Source organism: Seriola aureovittata, chromosome 2 (genome assembly GCF_021018895.1).
Source record: "Seriola aureovittata isolate HTS-2021-v1 ecotype China chromosome 2, ASM2101889v1, whole genome shotgun sequence".
Classification (NCBI taxonomy): Eukaryota; Metazoa; Chordata; class Actinopteri; order Carangiformes; family Carangidae; genus Seriola; species Seriola aureovittata.
The window spans coordinates 18,075,285-18,092,034 of NC_079365.1; the positions used below are offsets into that span (position 1 = coordinate 18,075,285).

General features: G+C 40.4%; 1 protein-coding gene across 3 annotated transcripts in view; it reads right to left on the minus strand.

Annotated features, from left to right (window-relative positions):
• cacna2d2a (calcium channel, voltage-dependent, alpha 2/delta subunit 2a) overlaps positions 1 to 16,750 on the minus strand; it is a 141,074-nt gene that overhangs the window by 37,305 nt on the left and 87,019 nt on the right. For all 3 annotated transcript variants that reach the window (XM_056391374.1, XM_056391363.1, XM_056391354.1), the window contains 3 exons: positions 12,862 to 13,000; positions 1,185 to 1,316; positions 899 to 956 (listed from right to left, as the gene is read on the minus strand). In XM_056391374.1, the coding sequence (XP_056247349.1) occupies positions 899 to 956; positions 1,185 to 1,316; positions 12,862 to 13,000 (329 nt within the window). The remainder of the gene's footprint in view (positions 1 to 898; positions 957 to 1,184; positions 1,317 to 12,861; positions 13,001 to 16,750) is intronic.

The window sequence follows — 16,750 nt, forward strand, 5'->3', positions numbered from 1 at the left end:
TAACAATTACGTTAAGATAAAATTTTTATAACAGATGCACTGATGCATAGAGCAAGTTATCTTCGCAGAGAGAATTTGAGTGTAGTGCAGTGAAGTAAGCACATATTATAATTCAAAAGTGTTTTACGCAAATAGGTTACTTCTTCTAACTCCAACACAGAGCAAAGAATTATGAAGATTATGCAGCTGAAAAGACCTCAAATTATCTTCAATGTAACAAACAAAGGCCAATGCAGTGGCAAAGAGTATGGACACAAGTTTATGCCTTCTTTGCACCACACAAATTAAAAATCAAATGTGTTTGCAGCATGTGTGTGCACTGAGATCACATCTCAACAGTTTGTCACAATTTTAAGACAGCGTGACAGTGCCGCGGCTGACAGCACAGGTGTTGCGATGACAAGTTAAATCTCTGCAATTTTACTCTGCTGCTGCTGCTGCTGCTGCTGCTGCTGCTGCTGCTGATGATGATGATGATGACGATGTTTGTATTGGTTAGAGGCTGTCCGCTCTGAGCTACACAAACCGCCTGTCCTCTCAACACTCAGCTGGACTCACCTGGCGCCCAACAGTCACTCTGTCCAACACTCATCTGGACCGAGACAATGCACTTTGAAAGTTCAGCAAATTATCTGACATTAAGTATATGAAGGGTGAAAGAATAAAACCAGTGTCAGAGTATTTCACCATTAACGCCCCTATAGAGTCCAAAGGTGCCCATTTAGGAAATAAATGCCTCTAAAAATAACTGCAATGCTCAAAAATTAAGAGGATAATGTTCGCTCTTTTCTTATTCGCCCTAAAATAGCCAATAGGCATTAACGGTGGAAGGAAATACATTACACTGATATTATGCTGAGACTAAATACCTTGGGTTTTCTATAAAGCTGGCGCTTACCATGGTCTTCTGCGGACGTCATACAGGTCGATCTTGTTGGGTGCCCTCCATGGAGTGGCTGAAGAGAGCAAGGAAGTAAGTTATAGACGGTACAGTGCACTGTAGGATATTTCAGATCAGATTAGATCAAAGTAATCATAATTTCATTCTGTCTATCGAGTTACCAGTACAGCCATCTGATAAGAGATTGCCAATGTTCTGCGGCTGAGGAGCCCTAGGGTCAATTTAGACTTTATCTTGCCCTGAGTCATAAAGCAGACTGTTGACTCAGTGCCCTGCGGCCTACCTGGGTAGTATCGTGTCACTCCTGTGGCACTGCCAAACACCTGCCACCGCAGAGAGCTGTCCTCCCGACGGTTTTCAATGAAGACCCTCTCCAGAGCCTGGGTCCAGTTTAACTCATTTAGGATGACAGGGGCTGTAGGAACACACACACAAAGAGAAATGCAATAGTGAACTGGTTAATATCGTGTATAGGGCTCATTGTTTTCAAGTTTACCAATTTACACAGAGAACTGTTTTTCTAAAGGAGAAGTTTCCAAAGATTTTCACCTGTGTGAAACTCTTTTGGGTCCACAATGGACCCAAGAGACTTCTGCTGCAAGACGACACTGTTCACAAGTTTTTGGTAAACACAGTTCTCTTACAATGAGCACAACTCAGAATATGCTTCTGGTTATATAAAGAGAAAAAAAATGGAGAGAATTGCAAATGAGCTGCAGATTATGTGCCATAGCCCCTCAAAGTATTATTAAAAGAAGGAATAAATACTTAAACTACAGGCACTGGAAATTGTTTCTTATAACCCGATTTACACCCAGAATCTCATATTACTGTATTGATTTTTTGCACCTGTTTTTTAATATATACAAAATAAACAGTTAAGTTACCTTATTTTTAATAAAAGCCGCAAGTAATAAGCACTAAATATAGTGTAACCAAAGTGCAAAACACTAGGTTTTTTGTGTTAGTACCCCAAAGGTCAAGTCTCCTTGCTCAACAACCTTGTCCGTGCCAGCAGCAGTAAGCTGGGTACATAAGAATGGATGTATGCAGGCGGCTCGGCCAGCGGTAGCCCTCTGAGCGGGGCATCAGTTTAATCTGGGTGATCTCTGAGGAGTGCAGATGAGGAATCTGAGATGACCTTGGCATGAGGTCATGTGTCACTCGCAGCATGTGGAGGCAGAGGCCACTTTTGAACTTTTGATAGCAGAGAAATACAAAACTACGTGTGTGCTAGGGGGTTGGTACGAACGAGAAAGAGAGAAAGAACCGGTCTGGCACGTCAAGGTGTGTGTTTGGACTTAAAACTTAAGGTCATAGATATATCTCACAGGTCAGTGGTACTTTGTGAAATGGATTTATGGTCTTGGAGAGAAGTATTCATCATCTAGTCAACAAGAAATGAAATAACATGCCGCTGGTGGTGGTAGAATAACACCACCACAGCATCAAAGTGTATCTCGTTTCCTTTCTACCTCACTCTAACATAACTCATATTCTCCTTCTGTATGAGGGACAATATGAGTTCAGTTAGAGTAACCTCTCCTGTCCTTCTATTTCTGTCATTTCTGATTATATTTTTTTCTATCCTTACAAAAAGAGACAATATGTCTCCACACACACATACACCCCTCCCACCCCAAAATGCTTTCAGCCTGTGTTTAATAGCTAAGCTGAAGTCAGAAGATGGGGAGTGCAATCAGAGGTTTAATAGCCACCTGATTAAAGAGGAAACAAGATGAGGCGCTGAGCTGAGGAGAACTTCACTCGCTTCTCTGATTTAATTACTCAGCCAACCAAAGCTAGATAAGCCTCTGAACCGACAAGTCCAGCTTTTCTCAACCCCTTGTTTGAATTTCACACAAATAAATGATCATTATCCACTTTTCCCATGCTTTTCAATTACCGCTCAGAATCTTTGACGAGCTGTCAGTTAAGAGCTAAGAAATACACCAACAACCTTCCTCCATCTACTGCATCCACTTCCTTTACTCTAAACTGAAAGCCTCGGAAGAATCACAATCACACTGTCATTACCTAAACCTACCTAACATAATACTGTTCTTATCTTTTCAGCTGAAAGCTCAGTTCCACCTTGCCAAACGCTCGCCAAAATTGGAGCTCAAAACAAAGCTAAGTTTCATTACTCACTAGCATCCTGTAAAACAAATGCACACAAACACACACACATGCGCACACTCGCTACACAAGCACTAAGTAGTGTCTGGAGGATAGGAATATATGAAAGCCAAATTGCTGCCATCACCAAGGGGAGCTCCTCAACATGTTTTTCTCAAAATTCATAGACATAAACACAAAGGAAGAATGGAGGAGGATAGAGGCAGCCCTACAGATGGGGATAAACATAAAAACCCAGAGAGAGGGGGAGGACGATTGATGGAAAGCAACACAGAAATTAACACGAATGAGTGGCTGCTTTCACAGCCTGAAAAAGGCAATTTCTCACCCATGAGGGAAGGAGAGAGAGAAAAAAAAAATCAAAACAAACTTTAAACTGCTAAATTGAAAATTGCAGAATCTAAGACATGATTGAGGTCAATGAATTGATTATAGGAACTGTTTTCAGTTGTAAAAAAAGTCACATCACTTTGGCCATTTGTATCTTAGTAGGTGAACAACTAGCTGATGAAAAAGTTGTTAATCACTGCTTTATATTTGGGGCTTTACCATCATTGTAAAATGTACAGTAACTTCTGTTTAAATGGAAAACAATATTGTCTATGTTAACCGTCTAATGTTTTGTCAGATTTTTGTTTTGGGGTTATTTGATGACTCATTCCTGGACAGTGTGTGACATTTCTGCCACAAACTTAATTTTATTGAACCAGAATTAGAAAGACGAAGAAGAGGAAAGAAAGAGCTTTATGTTCTATCTCTCACCCGTCCGGCGTTTACATTACCGGAGTCCAGATGGTCTGAAGAACTAGAGAGACTGAACTTGAGAGAAAAGTGCGTGACACCTGTATTTTACTGATGTTTGTGAAGAAATGTTCAGGGAACCAAACTATGCATTTCAATTTCATGTGGGTCATGCAATACTCCGTGGTTAAAGAATCATCCGATTAATGTGTAAAAAGTATTATCCTTTGAGCATGAGTTATCACAGCAGGTTGCTGCTGTACCAGCCTGTGTGCTGTGAAGTCCTGGGTGCTGTTATCTGAAGAGGCACTGGGTCTGTAATGATAGCTATCCGAGACAGGCCAAGGGCGCAGAGACATCCTGCGACCTCCGTTTAAAACTAGAACCCCCTCAGCTACCCCGACTAACATCAAGGTATTGACCAAACTCTCGCTGCCTATGCAATATAAATTATCAGTCGCATCGCTGCCCAGGGTTGTGCACACACATGAATTCAACACCTGCAATTGGCTTGATATGTTTTCTGAATGTTAGTGTGTTTTTATTCTCGCCTGACTGCTGGTCAGCCTTCGTCTGTCAACCAACAGCAATAAAACTGAGTGTATGTGTGTTTATGCTGCCAGTTTAAAGTAAACCAGTCATGTGTGAGCCACTTCTACTGTTGGTCCAACTCTGCAATCACACACACACACATAGAAAAACACATAGACACACACATCTGCAGGAGATCTCTGCAGAAAAACGGGCACATCAGATATAAGAGAACACAACAAACTAATTCTCTTTGATTTATTCAGTTAGGATGTGCCGTGACTTCTCTGGACAGTTGATAAAAAGACAAATTTCCCCTGGGGGGGGGGGGGGGGGGGGGGGGGATATGCTCACACAAGCAGACAGAGCCCCCGGGCGTTGTGCTGGGCTCATCTTTCACATGAAATGCGCCTCTCTGATATCTTTAAAAGGTAATTCATCAGCGTGCCACTCCCCTGACATTTAGAGCACCCTTGGCTTTGTCCCTTTATGGAACAAGACTGCACACTAAGTAGGGAAACAATTATGAGTGGGATTTATGGAGCATCTCTGCGTGAGATCATTCTTCAACCCCCTTCCACCACCAACTCTATCCCATGACCCCAACCCCACATACACACATTATTCACAATGATATACTTGTGATAAGGAGCCATCCAAACCTATCCAACCTAGCCTTATGCTCTGTATTAACTCAGCAGTATAGGAATAGGTACATGCATCGACTGTGCACACAGAGCAGGAAAATAAAGGCACAGTGGCCTGTAATATATCATAGTGGAACAAAAGCGGTCGCTCATAAGAAATCCATAACAGTAATGGAGCTAAGGCTATTAGCTGAGCTCCTTTGAAGAGTCATAACCTTTATTGCTGTCATTGCCATAAGGCGTTTACATATTCTACTTTTTAAATGGAGAGACTAAGTGGTACTAGTGTAGTTCAAGTCTGCTAACTTTGACCTATAGGTGACATTACTCAAGCAGACATGTAGGGTAACAGTGAGACATATACAGTGCGTTTTGAATCTGAGTGAGTTATCTAGAAAGTCATATCGCAAAGGAAAGATTATCACCATTTTTGGCAGTATCCCAGAGTAAGGGGAGACTCAGATTATATCAGAAAACCACTGGTCTTTTTACTTAAATGGTCAGTTTACCTTTATTCCAAAAGCATATTTTCTCACTTACCCTTGTGCTACTCAGCCATGCAGATTGTCAGATAGTTTGAGTTTAATATTTCCTCCCTAATAATTCCTCTTAAGTTTTTTTTTTCCTTTACATCCAGACAAAAGCAATGGGGGTAAATAGAATTTTCTTTGTGGTACTCATAGCACTGAAAAATGACTTTAGTTAAGGTGGATAATTTGAAGACCTCACTGCCAGCAGCTTTCAAATAACCCTAAAGGTCAGTGACAAAATGTTTTTGTTGTAATTTGGTTGAAGCGACACTGTAAAACAAACACATTACAGACCAGCATGTCTGCATCTGCATGTAGCACCTCCTCCTCTGTCTCTCTGTACTGTCAGCCCGATTCGTTTTCCTCCCCCTTCCCCCCACCCCCCCACCCCGTCCTGTTTCCTCCCTGTCTCTCCTTCTTTCCTCTTCCTTTAGGGCTGCTTTGTGGCCTGGCTGAGTGTTAAAGATGCCGAACCTTAAACCTTTCATCCTGCAGAGGAAGCGGCAGCAACAGGAACTGGCAGCCGCTCACACATCCACAAAGACAAGCTGAAACAAAGTCTAAGCCTTCGCTGAGGAAACTGTGTCTTTTTTGTAGCTTTGGTTGAGAAAAGTAACACCCACAAGATACTGTATAACCTCATTGGTATTCTTGCCAGTTTACTTTACAAAATCATTCTCCGAGGAATTTCCTTGCAACTAAGATAGTTGTATTAACTAATTACAATTAAAATTCATGTGAGGGATTCACACAGTTTCACTCAGGAATAGCATTTAGTGGGGGGGTGGGTGGTCTCTGAGAAGGGGTGATTATTATTATATACACAATAAGACAGAAGGGAGAGATTTCACCACACCTCCAGAGTGCTCCTCCAAATAATTTTTCTAATTAAAGAAGAGCAGTAAATAACAAACACATGAAATGTAATTTGTGAGGCTGGTGGTGAGTGAAGTGGAGTTTGCTGTGCTGAATGTTCTAATTAGTGTGCGGGTAAATGATAGTGCCCCTTCACTGGGCACACACTATAGGGGTTGGATGGGTGAGGGGCAGAGAGAGAAAGATGGAGTCTGTAAAGTCGACAACGACAGAAATACAGCCCGCAGTGTTTTTACTGTCTTTCTTCTCTTTTGGTTTAACTTCAAATCCCATTCTCCTTATCCCCCTCTCTCTATTTCCTTCTGTTTTTTTGTTTGTTTTTTTGCACTTTCTTTCTCTCTTTTTTTTTTTTCACAAATCACTTTTGCTTTTTTCCACACATTTAAATCTGGTTTGATGTTGAGAGGGGCTGAGTTGATCTCCAGCGTCGCATGAGTTGGTTGACAGGGAAGCTTCCTTCACTTGAAGGAACCTGGGGCGTGTGAAACGAATACAGGCTGTATGTACTTTTTGTGCACACACACACACACACACACACACACACACACACACACACACACACACACACGCACACGCACACACACACACACACACACACACACACACACACAGATGACATTTTACATTTAGGTGAAGCGAATCTCAAGATTTGCAGCTTCTAACTGTAAGATGACAAATGTAGCATTTTATTATAGATATATAGTAAAGTAGCACAGTCACTAATTGGAGCCGCAGCATTTAATACGACTAAGTTACAAATTATGAATCTCATTCCTCTCATTATCACTTTCCCTTCCTTTTGTGAACAGACCTGAGTCTGTTTATCAAAAGTCGCCTTTGTACCTCCAGTGCCGGGCGAGCGGACTTCTCCCCAGATCTATTTTAAACAAGACGGGAGACATCAGAGGTGGTTTCACTCACATGAAACCCCACAGATGCAAATCTTTCTCTTCTTTTCAAACCTCATACGCAATCGCGTTGACTCTCTATCTGCTGCATCTGTTGCACTCAATATTCCACTGCACATTACATACACCGCATGCAATTTGCTCTTTCCAAAGGTGAATTGGATGATTTTTTTTTTTTTTTTCTTTTTTGCCAGGAGCTTCCCAGAGGGGGATCCAGCCGCAGACCACAGAGTGCTGGAGCAAAATGGAGGCTAACATTCAAAGGGCAGGGAGTCCGAACTTGCTGCTGGTTTGGGTATTTTTTTTCTCTCTTTTTAATTAAAGTCTCATAAGTAATAGAACATTTTAGCCTCTGACCTACCCTACACATTGTTTATACTTTAAATTCTTTCCCAAATTATTAGTCCCAAACTACCCACAGCGTAACATTTTAGCTTAATTTCCCTCATTGTTTCAGATACGAACATCACAACAGTGAATGTTTTCTTGCATTTATTCATTTATTTTGGGAAAAATATACAGTCTTTTATTTTCATGAGGCTTCTCTGCTGCATTGCCACATATATATCTTTATAATAACAACATATCAAATAACAATGTGAAAACAATGTGACAATGGGAGGGAGGCTGCTCGTAGTGATGAACCTTACAAGTATCACCACAAGCAGAATTATCACCTGCAGCTCCCCTCAGCTTTACAGAGTTTTATTGTGAGTTTCAGATCATCATTTAGCTTACTGGCTGAAATTTACTGTTTAGGTTCACTCTCACTGCTCTCATAGCATCGTTTGCAGTCGCAGCAGTCAAGCTGTTTCCAGCAAAAGAGCTCTATAAACCCACTGTACACTACCTGCTCAGCAGAGAGACACAGTTTGCAACCAGCTGAAGAACACACTGAAGTATTTAGCAGCTAAAGAGCCAGATATTTCCCTCAGGAGAACAGAAACAGAGATAATAGAGTGAGAATATTGGACTTACATTAACTAGGCGCTCAGAAACTCGACTTCAAATGAATGATAATGTTGCTCCATTACTGCTGTTGCTGTACAACTGTTTTTCTCATAAGTTCACCATATCAACATAAAAGGTGATGATGTGTTATTGTGTTCACAACTTGTTTCCACTGTACCCACGAGGCCAAAAAAAATCAGTTAATGCAAGTTTAGGCAAACAGGGGAATAATGTGACTTCAGCTCTTTATTGTATTAAACAGACTAATGTACTCTATGAGGCCAGCCGTTAAAGCTGCTCTAATTAATATTTTTATATTAACAATGGATTGAATTACTATTTCAACACGGCCGTGAATTATCACCCAACTGAAGTTCCTCTCAGCTCTACAGAGCGTTTTAGCATCTTTCATGTAATTGTTTTGGTTCACTCTCATCAAACCTGTTTCCAGATGCAGCAGGTAGCTGTTTTCAGCAAAAGGGCTCTAAAAACCAACTGTACGTTACATGACCAGCACCAAATGGCAGGGAAACACAGTTAGCAAGTAGCTGGTGAACATGGTGGAGCATCTGTGTGTGTAGGCTGAAATGCAAAACATTTAAGCTCTGCTCTTTCATCTGCACACACAGTTAGCCAGGCCTCGCCATTCATTTGTGATAACCAAGTTTCTCACTGTGCCTGACTACAATAGTAAACTGACAACATGACGTTAGGCCGCTGGAAAAGGCGCCGCATGGAGCGGATTTAAACTTCAAATTTAATGAAAAGACGTCCCACATTCACATTCTCTATTCCCTGCTGGGAATTGTGGCTGCTTATTCTAATATAAACACTAATGTCGGCATATACTGTGTCTATACTATACACACATAATTACTACCTTTTTAAAAAAGCTGATTTACAACCTTCTATATTTTCAACATGTTATAATGTACATACAACTGAATAATGACCCAATCTGGCTTAGTATCCTCTATCTGCAGCATGAACTCCAATTACCAGCGAGATTCCACAGAATCTACAAAATAGTCACCAAATAATAATTTGTGTATTCCCTCGCTGTTTTCATCCTTATTTTTCAGTTATTTTAAAGATTATATTCCCAGAGGCCTTCCTCTGCAATTATTCAGCAAATCTCTGCCTCTTCTTCACAATTTCTGTAACATTCAGTGGGAGAATAAAACCTGTTTCTCAACGGATGACACCACCCACATCAATTTACTCCTCTGTGGCTATGTTGTGATGTCCATCCTGTAATAAGCGACGATAATTAGAAGAAAACTGTATGAATGTTTGACCTAAGATAATTAGAAAGTTTGCAGGCTTGGCAGCAGGAATCAGCAGTGGGATAATGAATCATAAAATGGTTCATTACTGCGCTCAGGGAACACTCTCAATCTCAATAAACGGACATGGGGCCTAGCAGACAAATCAAACCAGGACGCATACACCGCCTCATTTAGCTGCTGAAAGGATCACAATAAAAAAATGTGAAAAAAAAATATATTTTTTTGCTCTAAATGGTTGCTATTATTAAAGTGTCTCTTCTCCTTCGTTCCCCTCTCACCCCTTCTGCTTCTATCTATCCCTCTATCTGTGCCTTTCTCTCAGTCCATCTCTAAGGACACACATTTTGATGTGACTGGCAATTCAAGCTTCCATTTGCTGGAAAACAGTCAATTTGTTCAGTGCATTAACAATGTGTACAAATCTAAGCAAGCTCCTCCAACCACATAAAGTGCTAATAAACAACACTTGAGAATTTCACAATAACTGTTGAACATTATGCTGTACTTTGGACTGTGGTCCATTCTTCCTACAGTTTTCTTTTCTCTGCCTTTTCCTCTGGCCTCCCCCTGAGGAGCGAGCGCTGAATCTACCCACTCACACTGCTTCTCTTCTGCTAATCCTATACCCACAGATATACTGTAGATCCAGACCTCTCCAGACCCAAAAGGACAACAATCCGCCCACGTCCGTTTCCTCAGACATCCTCTCCAAGGCACCCTGCAGGCTCCCACTGATGGGACCGGAGCAGAACACCTCACATAGATAATCATCCACTTCCACCAACTCTCTAAAGCTATTGATGTATTGATGTAAATTTCTGTAAAATAAGTTAGTTAAAAACATTGCTCCTCTGATTCAGCATTGCACTTCTATGACATTGTCAAGTTTTAAAAAATGGATAAAAATCAATGCAGCAAAACCACAGATATTGTCTTTTTTTACTCCACGCATTCTTATACCTGGTGCCTACATTACCCACAAGGCAACTCGCCTGCTGAGAGTTTGATCCGAGATTCGAATGTGTTGTGCTAGAAGTGGCTAATGTAACCTCGAGCCTCTAGCCTCAAACAGGGGTAGGGAGCAGGCTACAGACGTCTGCTATGCTCACTACTTTCTAACACCACAACCACTGATTTTCCTCATTTTTAGACCCAACAGATGCCGACTCAAGTGATATCTCTTGAGGCAAGTTATCAGATTTCACGCAGCTCCCTCTGGAGCCACAGAAGCCTTTATACAATTTTATTCACATACTGTGTGCCGTAGTACTTCCCAAGACCTGTTAACACTTTGATGTGTAAAATCTGACTTCGCCTTTAACTTGCATTGCACATTCAGCATCTCAAGATGTTTCTAATTTCTATATTTGCGTTCAGGACATTTGGTGTGGTGATAAAGCGTCTTTAAGAATTACTGTACATTTGGGCAGCAACATGGTTTTCAACACTGTTTATTTATCATCAACGCCTGAAACACAGCACACATGTTCATAATGGAGTTGGCACAAAATCTGCAGTTGGCAATCTCAGCACAGCAGACCGCGCAATGGGAGCTAACTAAACAACATCAACAGTAAACATTTTCCACAGAACAGAAGTGAAAAAAAAACTAATTCCATGAACTGTACCACTCTACTCCTCTAGTCTCCACCAGGCTCAATCAAGAGGCCTTTATTCTCTGACTCATATCTTCAGACAGGGGAACCAAGACTGGCACAAAATGGCTCCGGGAACAATGTACAAGCCTGATTGCTCTATTGTGAGTTAGCTGTGGCCTTTGACATCTCCTCCTGAACCAAGAGTGTCTAATTCAGACAAGATTTGTCTGGAGACACAGCTGGAGGGCATTGTTACAGACAGGTGCCATACACAGCCTGTTCAACAAAGAAGGCAAAGAGCTAGACAATAACAGACAGAAAAAAATTGCCACTGTGAAAATGGATGTCTGTCTGCACATGCTCTGGTTTTTGAGCCGTTAAAGCGGCAGGCAGAAAGTGTCCAAAAGGTTAGAGGTGGGTAACAGAAGGAACATGCCAAGCAAAATCAGAGTCCCAGAAGGTACATGTGTTCCCTTTTGTCCATTTGGCAGGTGCAGATTAAGGAGGGTGTTATATTCACAGGGCAGCGCAGTGCCAGGCAGGAAGGGCAGGGTCCATGAGCGAGGGAGCCAATGCCCACGCAGGAAAAAAAACCCCCAAAAAAACAGTACAAATCTGGCGTGAGAGAGTCTGTCATCTAAAATCATGTTAGTGCGCTTAAGTGCTGGGCGATATAAAAGAATGGAGAGATTGAGCTAACGTACTGAGAGAGAGAGGGGAGAGGTCAAGTCAAAACAAAAGACATCTCTCCATGACCCAGAGGTATCTATGAAAACCAAGAGGAGACATTTTGGTACGTGCATGATACAAGTTAAGGCAGTGGCAACAGTCCCTGTATATATATACATATATATATATATTTTAGAAATTCCTGATCTCACTACTATTTTGCAATCTGCTTACATGAGAACAACCATTACCACAGAATCAACTGATGTAAATATCACCACCAGGTTGCATACCAAACAAATTTGTATTTTTTTTGGCTTAGCCCTGCACATGTTAACATGCTTTAAAGACCCAGTAAAATAATCAATACATTATGCAATACAATTTTTGTGTGTCCTTTTGTTAAATGTTATTTCTTGGTGTGTGTCAAACGTTGAATTATTTTTGATGACTCATTTCGCACTCACATAAATTCATCCAATCAAATGTGACATGAGCTGACCAGTTAACTCCTCCTATCATATAAAACTGCATTTGAGCTTTAAGCGTAAGTGACATCATGGGCTCTGCGGCGTGTTTTAAGATATCAGTTGCCAAAAACCTTTCCACAATAACATGGCTGAGGTCTACTGAATTGACTCTGCAGTAGGAACCTAACAACAGAGGTGAGGGAACTTACTTTTTACTAATCCAGTCAAATCCTTCAACAATTTGATAAAATCTTTCTGGGGACGATACTTCCCCTATGAATTCTGTTTCAGTCAGAAATATGTTACATTATGTTACTATAGCTACAGACACTCTAACTGCTGTTTCACTGACCTTTAATGTAACCTCAGCTAAGGTCAAGGTCTGTCAGTTTTTCATGACCATATTGTTACTTGCTACATGCTTTTAAAAACCATTTTCTGAGCGGTTGTTGATTTGTCTGTGTGTAATACAAAAGTATTTATTTAACTGTAATAGTGTCTAATTTAGTGCATGAATTCAACAATTTAATGGTGTAAATTGGTGAATATTATGTAGTGCCACACACTCACCAGAAAAAAAATAAAGGAAAAAAACATTCTTGAGTACTTACAGCCTTTGTATATGTCTGTAGGAATCTGGACCGCACTGGAGGAGTAGTTGACCTTGTTTTTAAAGTTGGGATCGTCCACAAACTCCAGCTCCAAAGAGGTTGTGGTCTCCAGCGGGTTCTCTTCTTCTCCGTCCTCCGTCTGCACACACACACACGCACACACACACACGCACATACACACGCAAATCTGAGTGAGCATTCAAATAAAAATAAGTGGATAGAAAAATGGGGAAAACATGCAAATATGGTACCGCATTCTGTCATTTCCCATATTGTGGCTTTGCAGCGCCCGTCTGGGGCTCTGGTACATACAGTATATCGTCTTGCTTTCTGGTTCACATGGAAAGTCACACAGAATTTGGATAATATTAAGCACAAAAATAGTAATTATTCTACCTTTTGTCTGCCTTCAGATTTAGGCGGTACTATTCTCTCCCTCTCATCAGAGAACAGCAGCAGGTATCAGAGCAGACACCAAACAGAGAGACTCATTAGTCCCCGAGATGACTATCACAGACACATGAGGTGCCATACAAATTAACCCCAACAATAACTAGCAACCAACACCACTTAATCACTGTATAGTCTCCCACCCATTCCAATGATAGCAGGTTTCATAACAGACCGTTTCTTCTCTCTCGCTTGCTAGTGTTTAACAAAACAAAACAAAACAAACAAAAAATTTAAAATTAAAAAAAAATTTAAAAAACGGGCTAATACTAATATTTCTAAAATGTGTTGACTTTTTTTCATGCTCTCAGTCTGGCCATTGTACATGATGAGAAAGCCTGACACACATTTTGCATTAGAAAGTGTCAGATATCAAAGAAAGCCAGAAGATAAAAAGGCAAAACTGACATTTAAGCTTTTTATCTTGATAAGTTATCAATCGAGTACAATCTGTGCCTGTTCCCACAGGAGGAAGTGATTGAGGGATGTGGAGAGAAAAAAAAAAAAAGGCAGCAAGATATAACCCCACTCTCTGGCTCAGTTTATGGCTTATTCTTGATCAGATTTCAGTGCGAACGCTTACGAGCGATCACTAAAAATCCCTGTTAGCTACATCCTTAGAAAACAGCATGTAGCATAAGTGCCGTGGTCACATTTACACAACAACATTCAAAAATTAAAATGTACGAGTTTGTTTTATAAATGACCTCTTTGTTAAATAAACACAATTTCATTGATGTGTGCTCATGCACCAAGCTCTTTGATACCCTGCCATACAGAAGTAGCCCTTAGCACAGTCTGGCATCACGGTTCTATCATTCTTCCTTTATTAGTCACCCTTCATTAGCCTTCATTCACTGAATATTTGTAAAACAAAACTCATACCTCTGATGATTTCTCATGCATCCCCGCCTGCTGAAAAGCGAATTTGACTTCAAAATAAATCTTTTGAGTGTATCAAATATGCGGCTGCAACATAAACTTCTCATTTTAATAAAGCAGCATAGGTTAACTGGATCTGACATGATAAAAACTGTTTGTTTTTTTTGAGAAATTAAATCAAAACCCCATGTCCATGGCAGAAACTGATTGATGGGCCTATTAAAATGCAATTACAAGCTGTTGGGTGGGATGAGCCGGGGGATAGTTGTGTTGAAGTCCCATTGAAAGTCAACATAAGAAACAATTCAGTGCTGTAACAGAGATCTCTCATTTCTACAACTCTTATAACATAAAAGTGCAGGAGAGATGTGAAGTTAATTTGTCAGGATAGATGAATATGTTGTGAGTGACCTGACATTCAGCACATGAATTATTTCTTAAACGCAGATGATTCCAAATATTATACTTGGTGAAGCCTCATCAAATTAAATGTTCAGCAAAAGCAGTTATTAATCTTTGTTAACATTAAATCTGAGGGCATCTTAGGAACGACAAAAGTTATTTATTTTAAGGAGAAATAAATATTTTCTAGTCAAGGTTTTAAAAATAACCAAGGTTGTAATGAAAGTAAATGTAGAGCTTGCCAAGCTTGTTAAAAATACCGGTGAGTATGACCATTAGTATTACATTTTCTAAAATAAAAAGGCTGAGCAGTAGCACAGGGCTGTCTTGGCTGTCTGCTATGGTGCTGTAGCACATCTCTTCATTTTTTATGTCAAAAGCAGGAGGTGCTTCGTTAGCCAACAAACTTTTTTTTTATGAGAGTTCGTCAGACAGCTCGTTCAGATGAGTGAGAGGCAAGATCTTGTCTAACTGATATCTTAGTTTTATTGGAAATGGTCATTACGTGCAGTGACGTTTATAGAAATGATTGGTTTTAATTAGTTTTACTCTGGGAGCCTGATGGGACAAGCCTGGCCGCCTCCTGTTTTTAGTCTACACCTCCGGGACCTGACCTGAGGCTTCAGTCTGGCACACTCCACACTCCCGTCATACTCCGTGCTCATTCAAAAAGAAAATGAGTCACCATCAGTTAACCAATGTAATAAAGGTGGTAGTATGATCTTCTCTTGTTCTAATTCAATATGGATGTTGTAGTTGTTTGTAATTGACATTGCTGTGGTAGACATACAGAGCTTCCAGTACTTGGATTAATGTTGGTTTAGTACAGATTTGTTGACACAGTAAAGAGATTTCACAGAATGACTATCCATTAATATTAAACCTGATTAGGTTAGGGATGCTGGCTTTTCAACTGTGAGGTTGAGGTGTTTGTGTATCACTCAGTCTGACACTAATTCTGTCAATGTCGGGCAGGGAGGTTCTTTTTTTTTTCCCTTCTTTCTTCAGAAGAGCCCAATCATAATTAACCAAAGCAGCGTCTAATTAGGAGCGGAATAAATCCACGCAGGAAAGACTGATTGGTTCATTTTCTTCAACCATCCACCACCTGTTTTGCTCGATTCATTACCCAATTTGTTAATTTTAACTCCCTGTTCTAAAGGTTTAATTAAAGGCTGAAGAGGCCAGAGATGACATTTTGAAGATTCTTTAATTCCCGCCTTCAGCCAACCAGGGCTAACCTGAAGGCTGTCACTTATGACCCTGTGTGTGTTTGTTCGTGTTTGTGTGTGTATGTGTGTGGGAGTGGGTGTTTACGTGAAAGAGCGCAGGAAGAAAGCCTGGCTCTTTTACCAAACGAGGATTCCTTCAGAAGGAATAACATTACATTTGGTAAATAGCTGCTTTTGAGATATTGAATATATGTCACAATATAATCTGCCGCAAAAGAAAAACAAAGCAACAAAAATATTTTCGATTTTGACTTAATATAACAATAATCAGAGTTGTAATAATGTATTTGATGGTTGTCCTCAAAGTAAATTACTACCTAGGGACATGACTAACAATATTTTTCTACCAGACAGTATTGCAGTGAAAGTGGGATCATGCAGACCAAAGAATATTTGCATTTCCACACAGGGTGCTTTCTCTGCTCTCTGTTGAAGCACACCTTATAATCTTTTATAGGGGACGAGGTGTGTGTGTGTGTGTGTGTGTGTGTGTGTGTGTGGGGGGGGCTAATCTTGTCTGTTTTTGCAGGAAATACATGCATTTGAACCAGTGGTCAAAAAGACATAATACTGTTGTACTTGCTGAAACCAGGACAGTCCGAATATATACAAAGAACCTAAAAGAAAGTGCTAATGTATGTATTTGTATACAACTGAAAGTGGCAAATAAAATGCTGGAATCAATATTAGACAGATTTTGGCCTCGAGCAGTTCTGACTTTTAGATTATCACACTGCTCTTTTATATCAGGGTACAGTGACAAGTGGAGACATTAACAGGGTGTGGAGTACAGGACAGGGAACATAGGAGACAAGGCTCGGATAAGAGAGCCTACCAATCACTTACCTTTCGTGAAACTGAATTCTCATCATATCTCCCTCATAGTAAAGAGTTTTCACTCCAGCGATAGTACCTTAATTGAA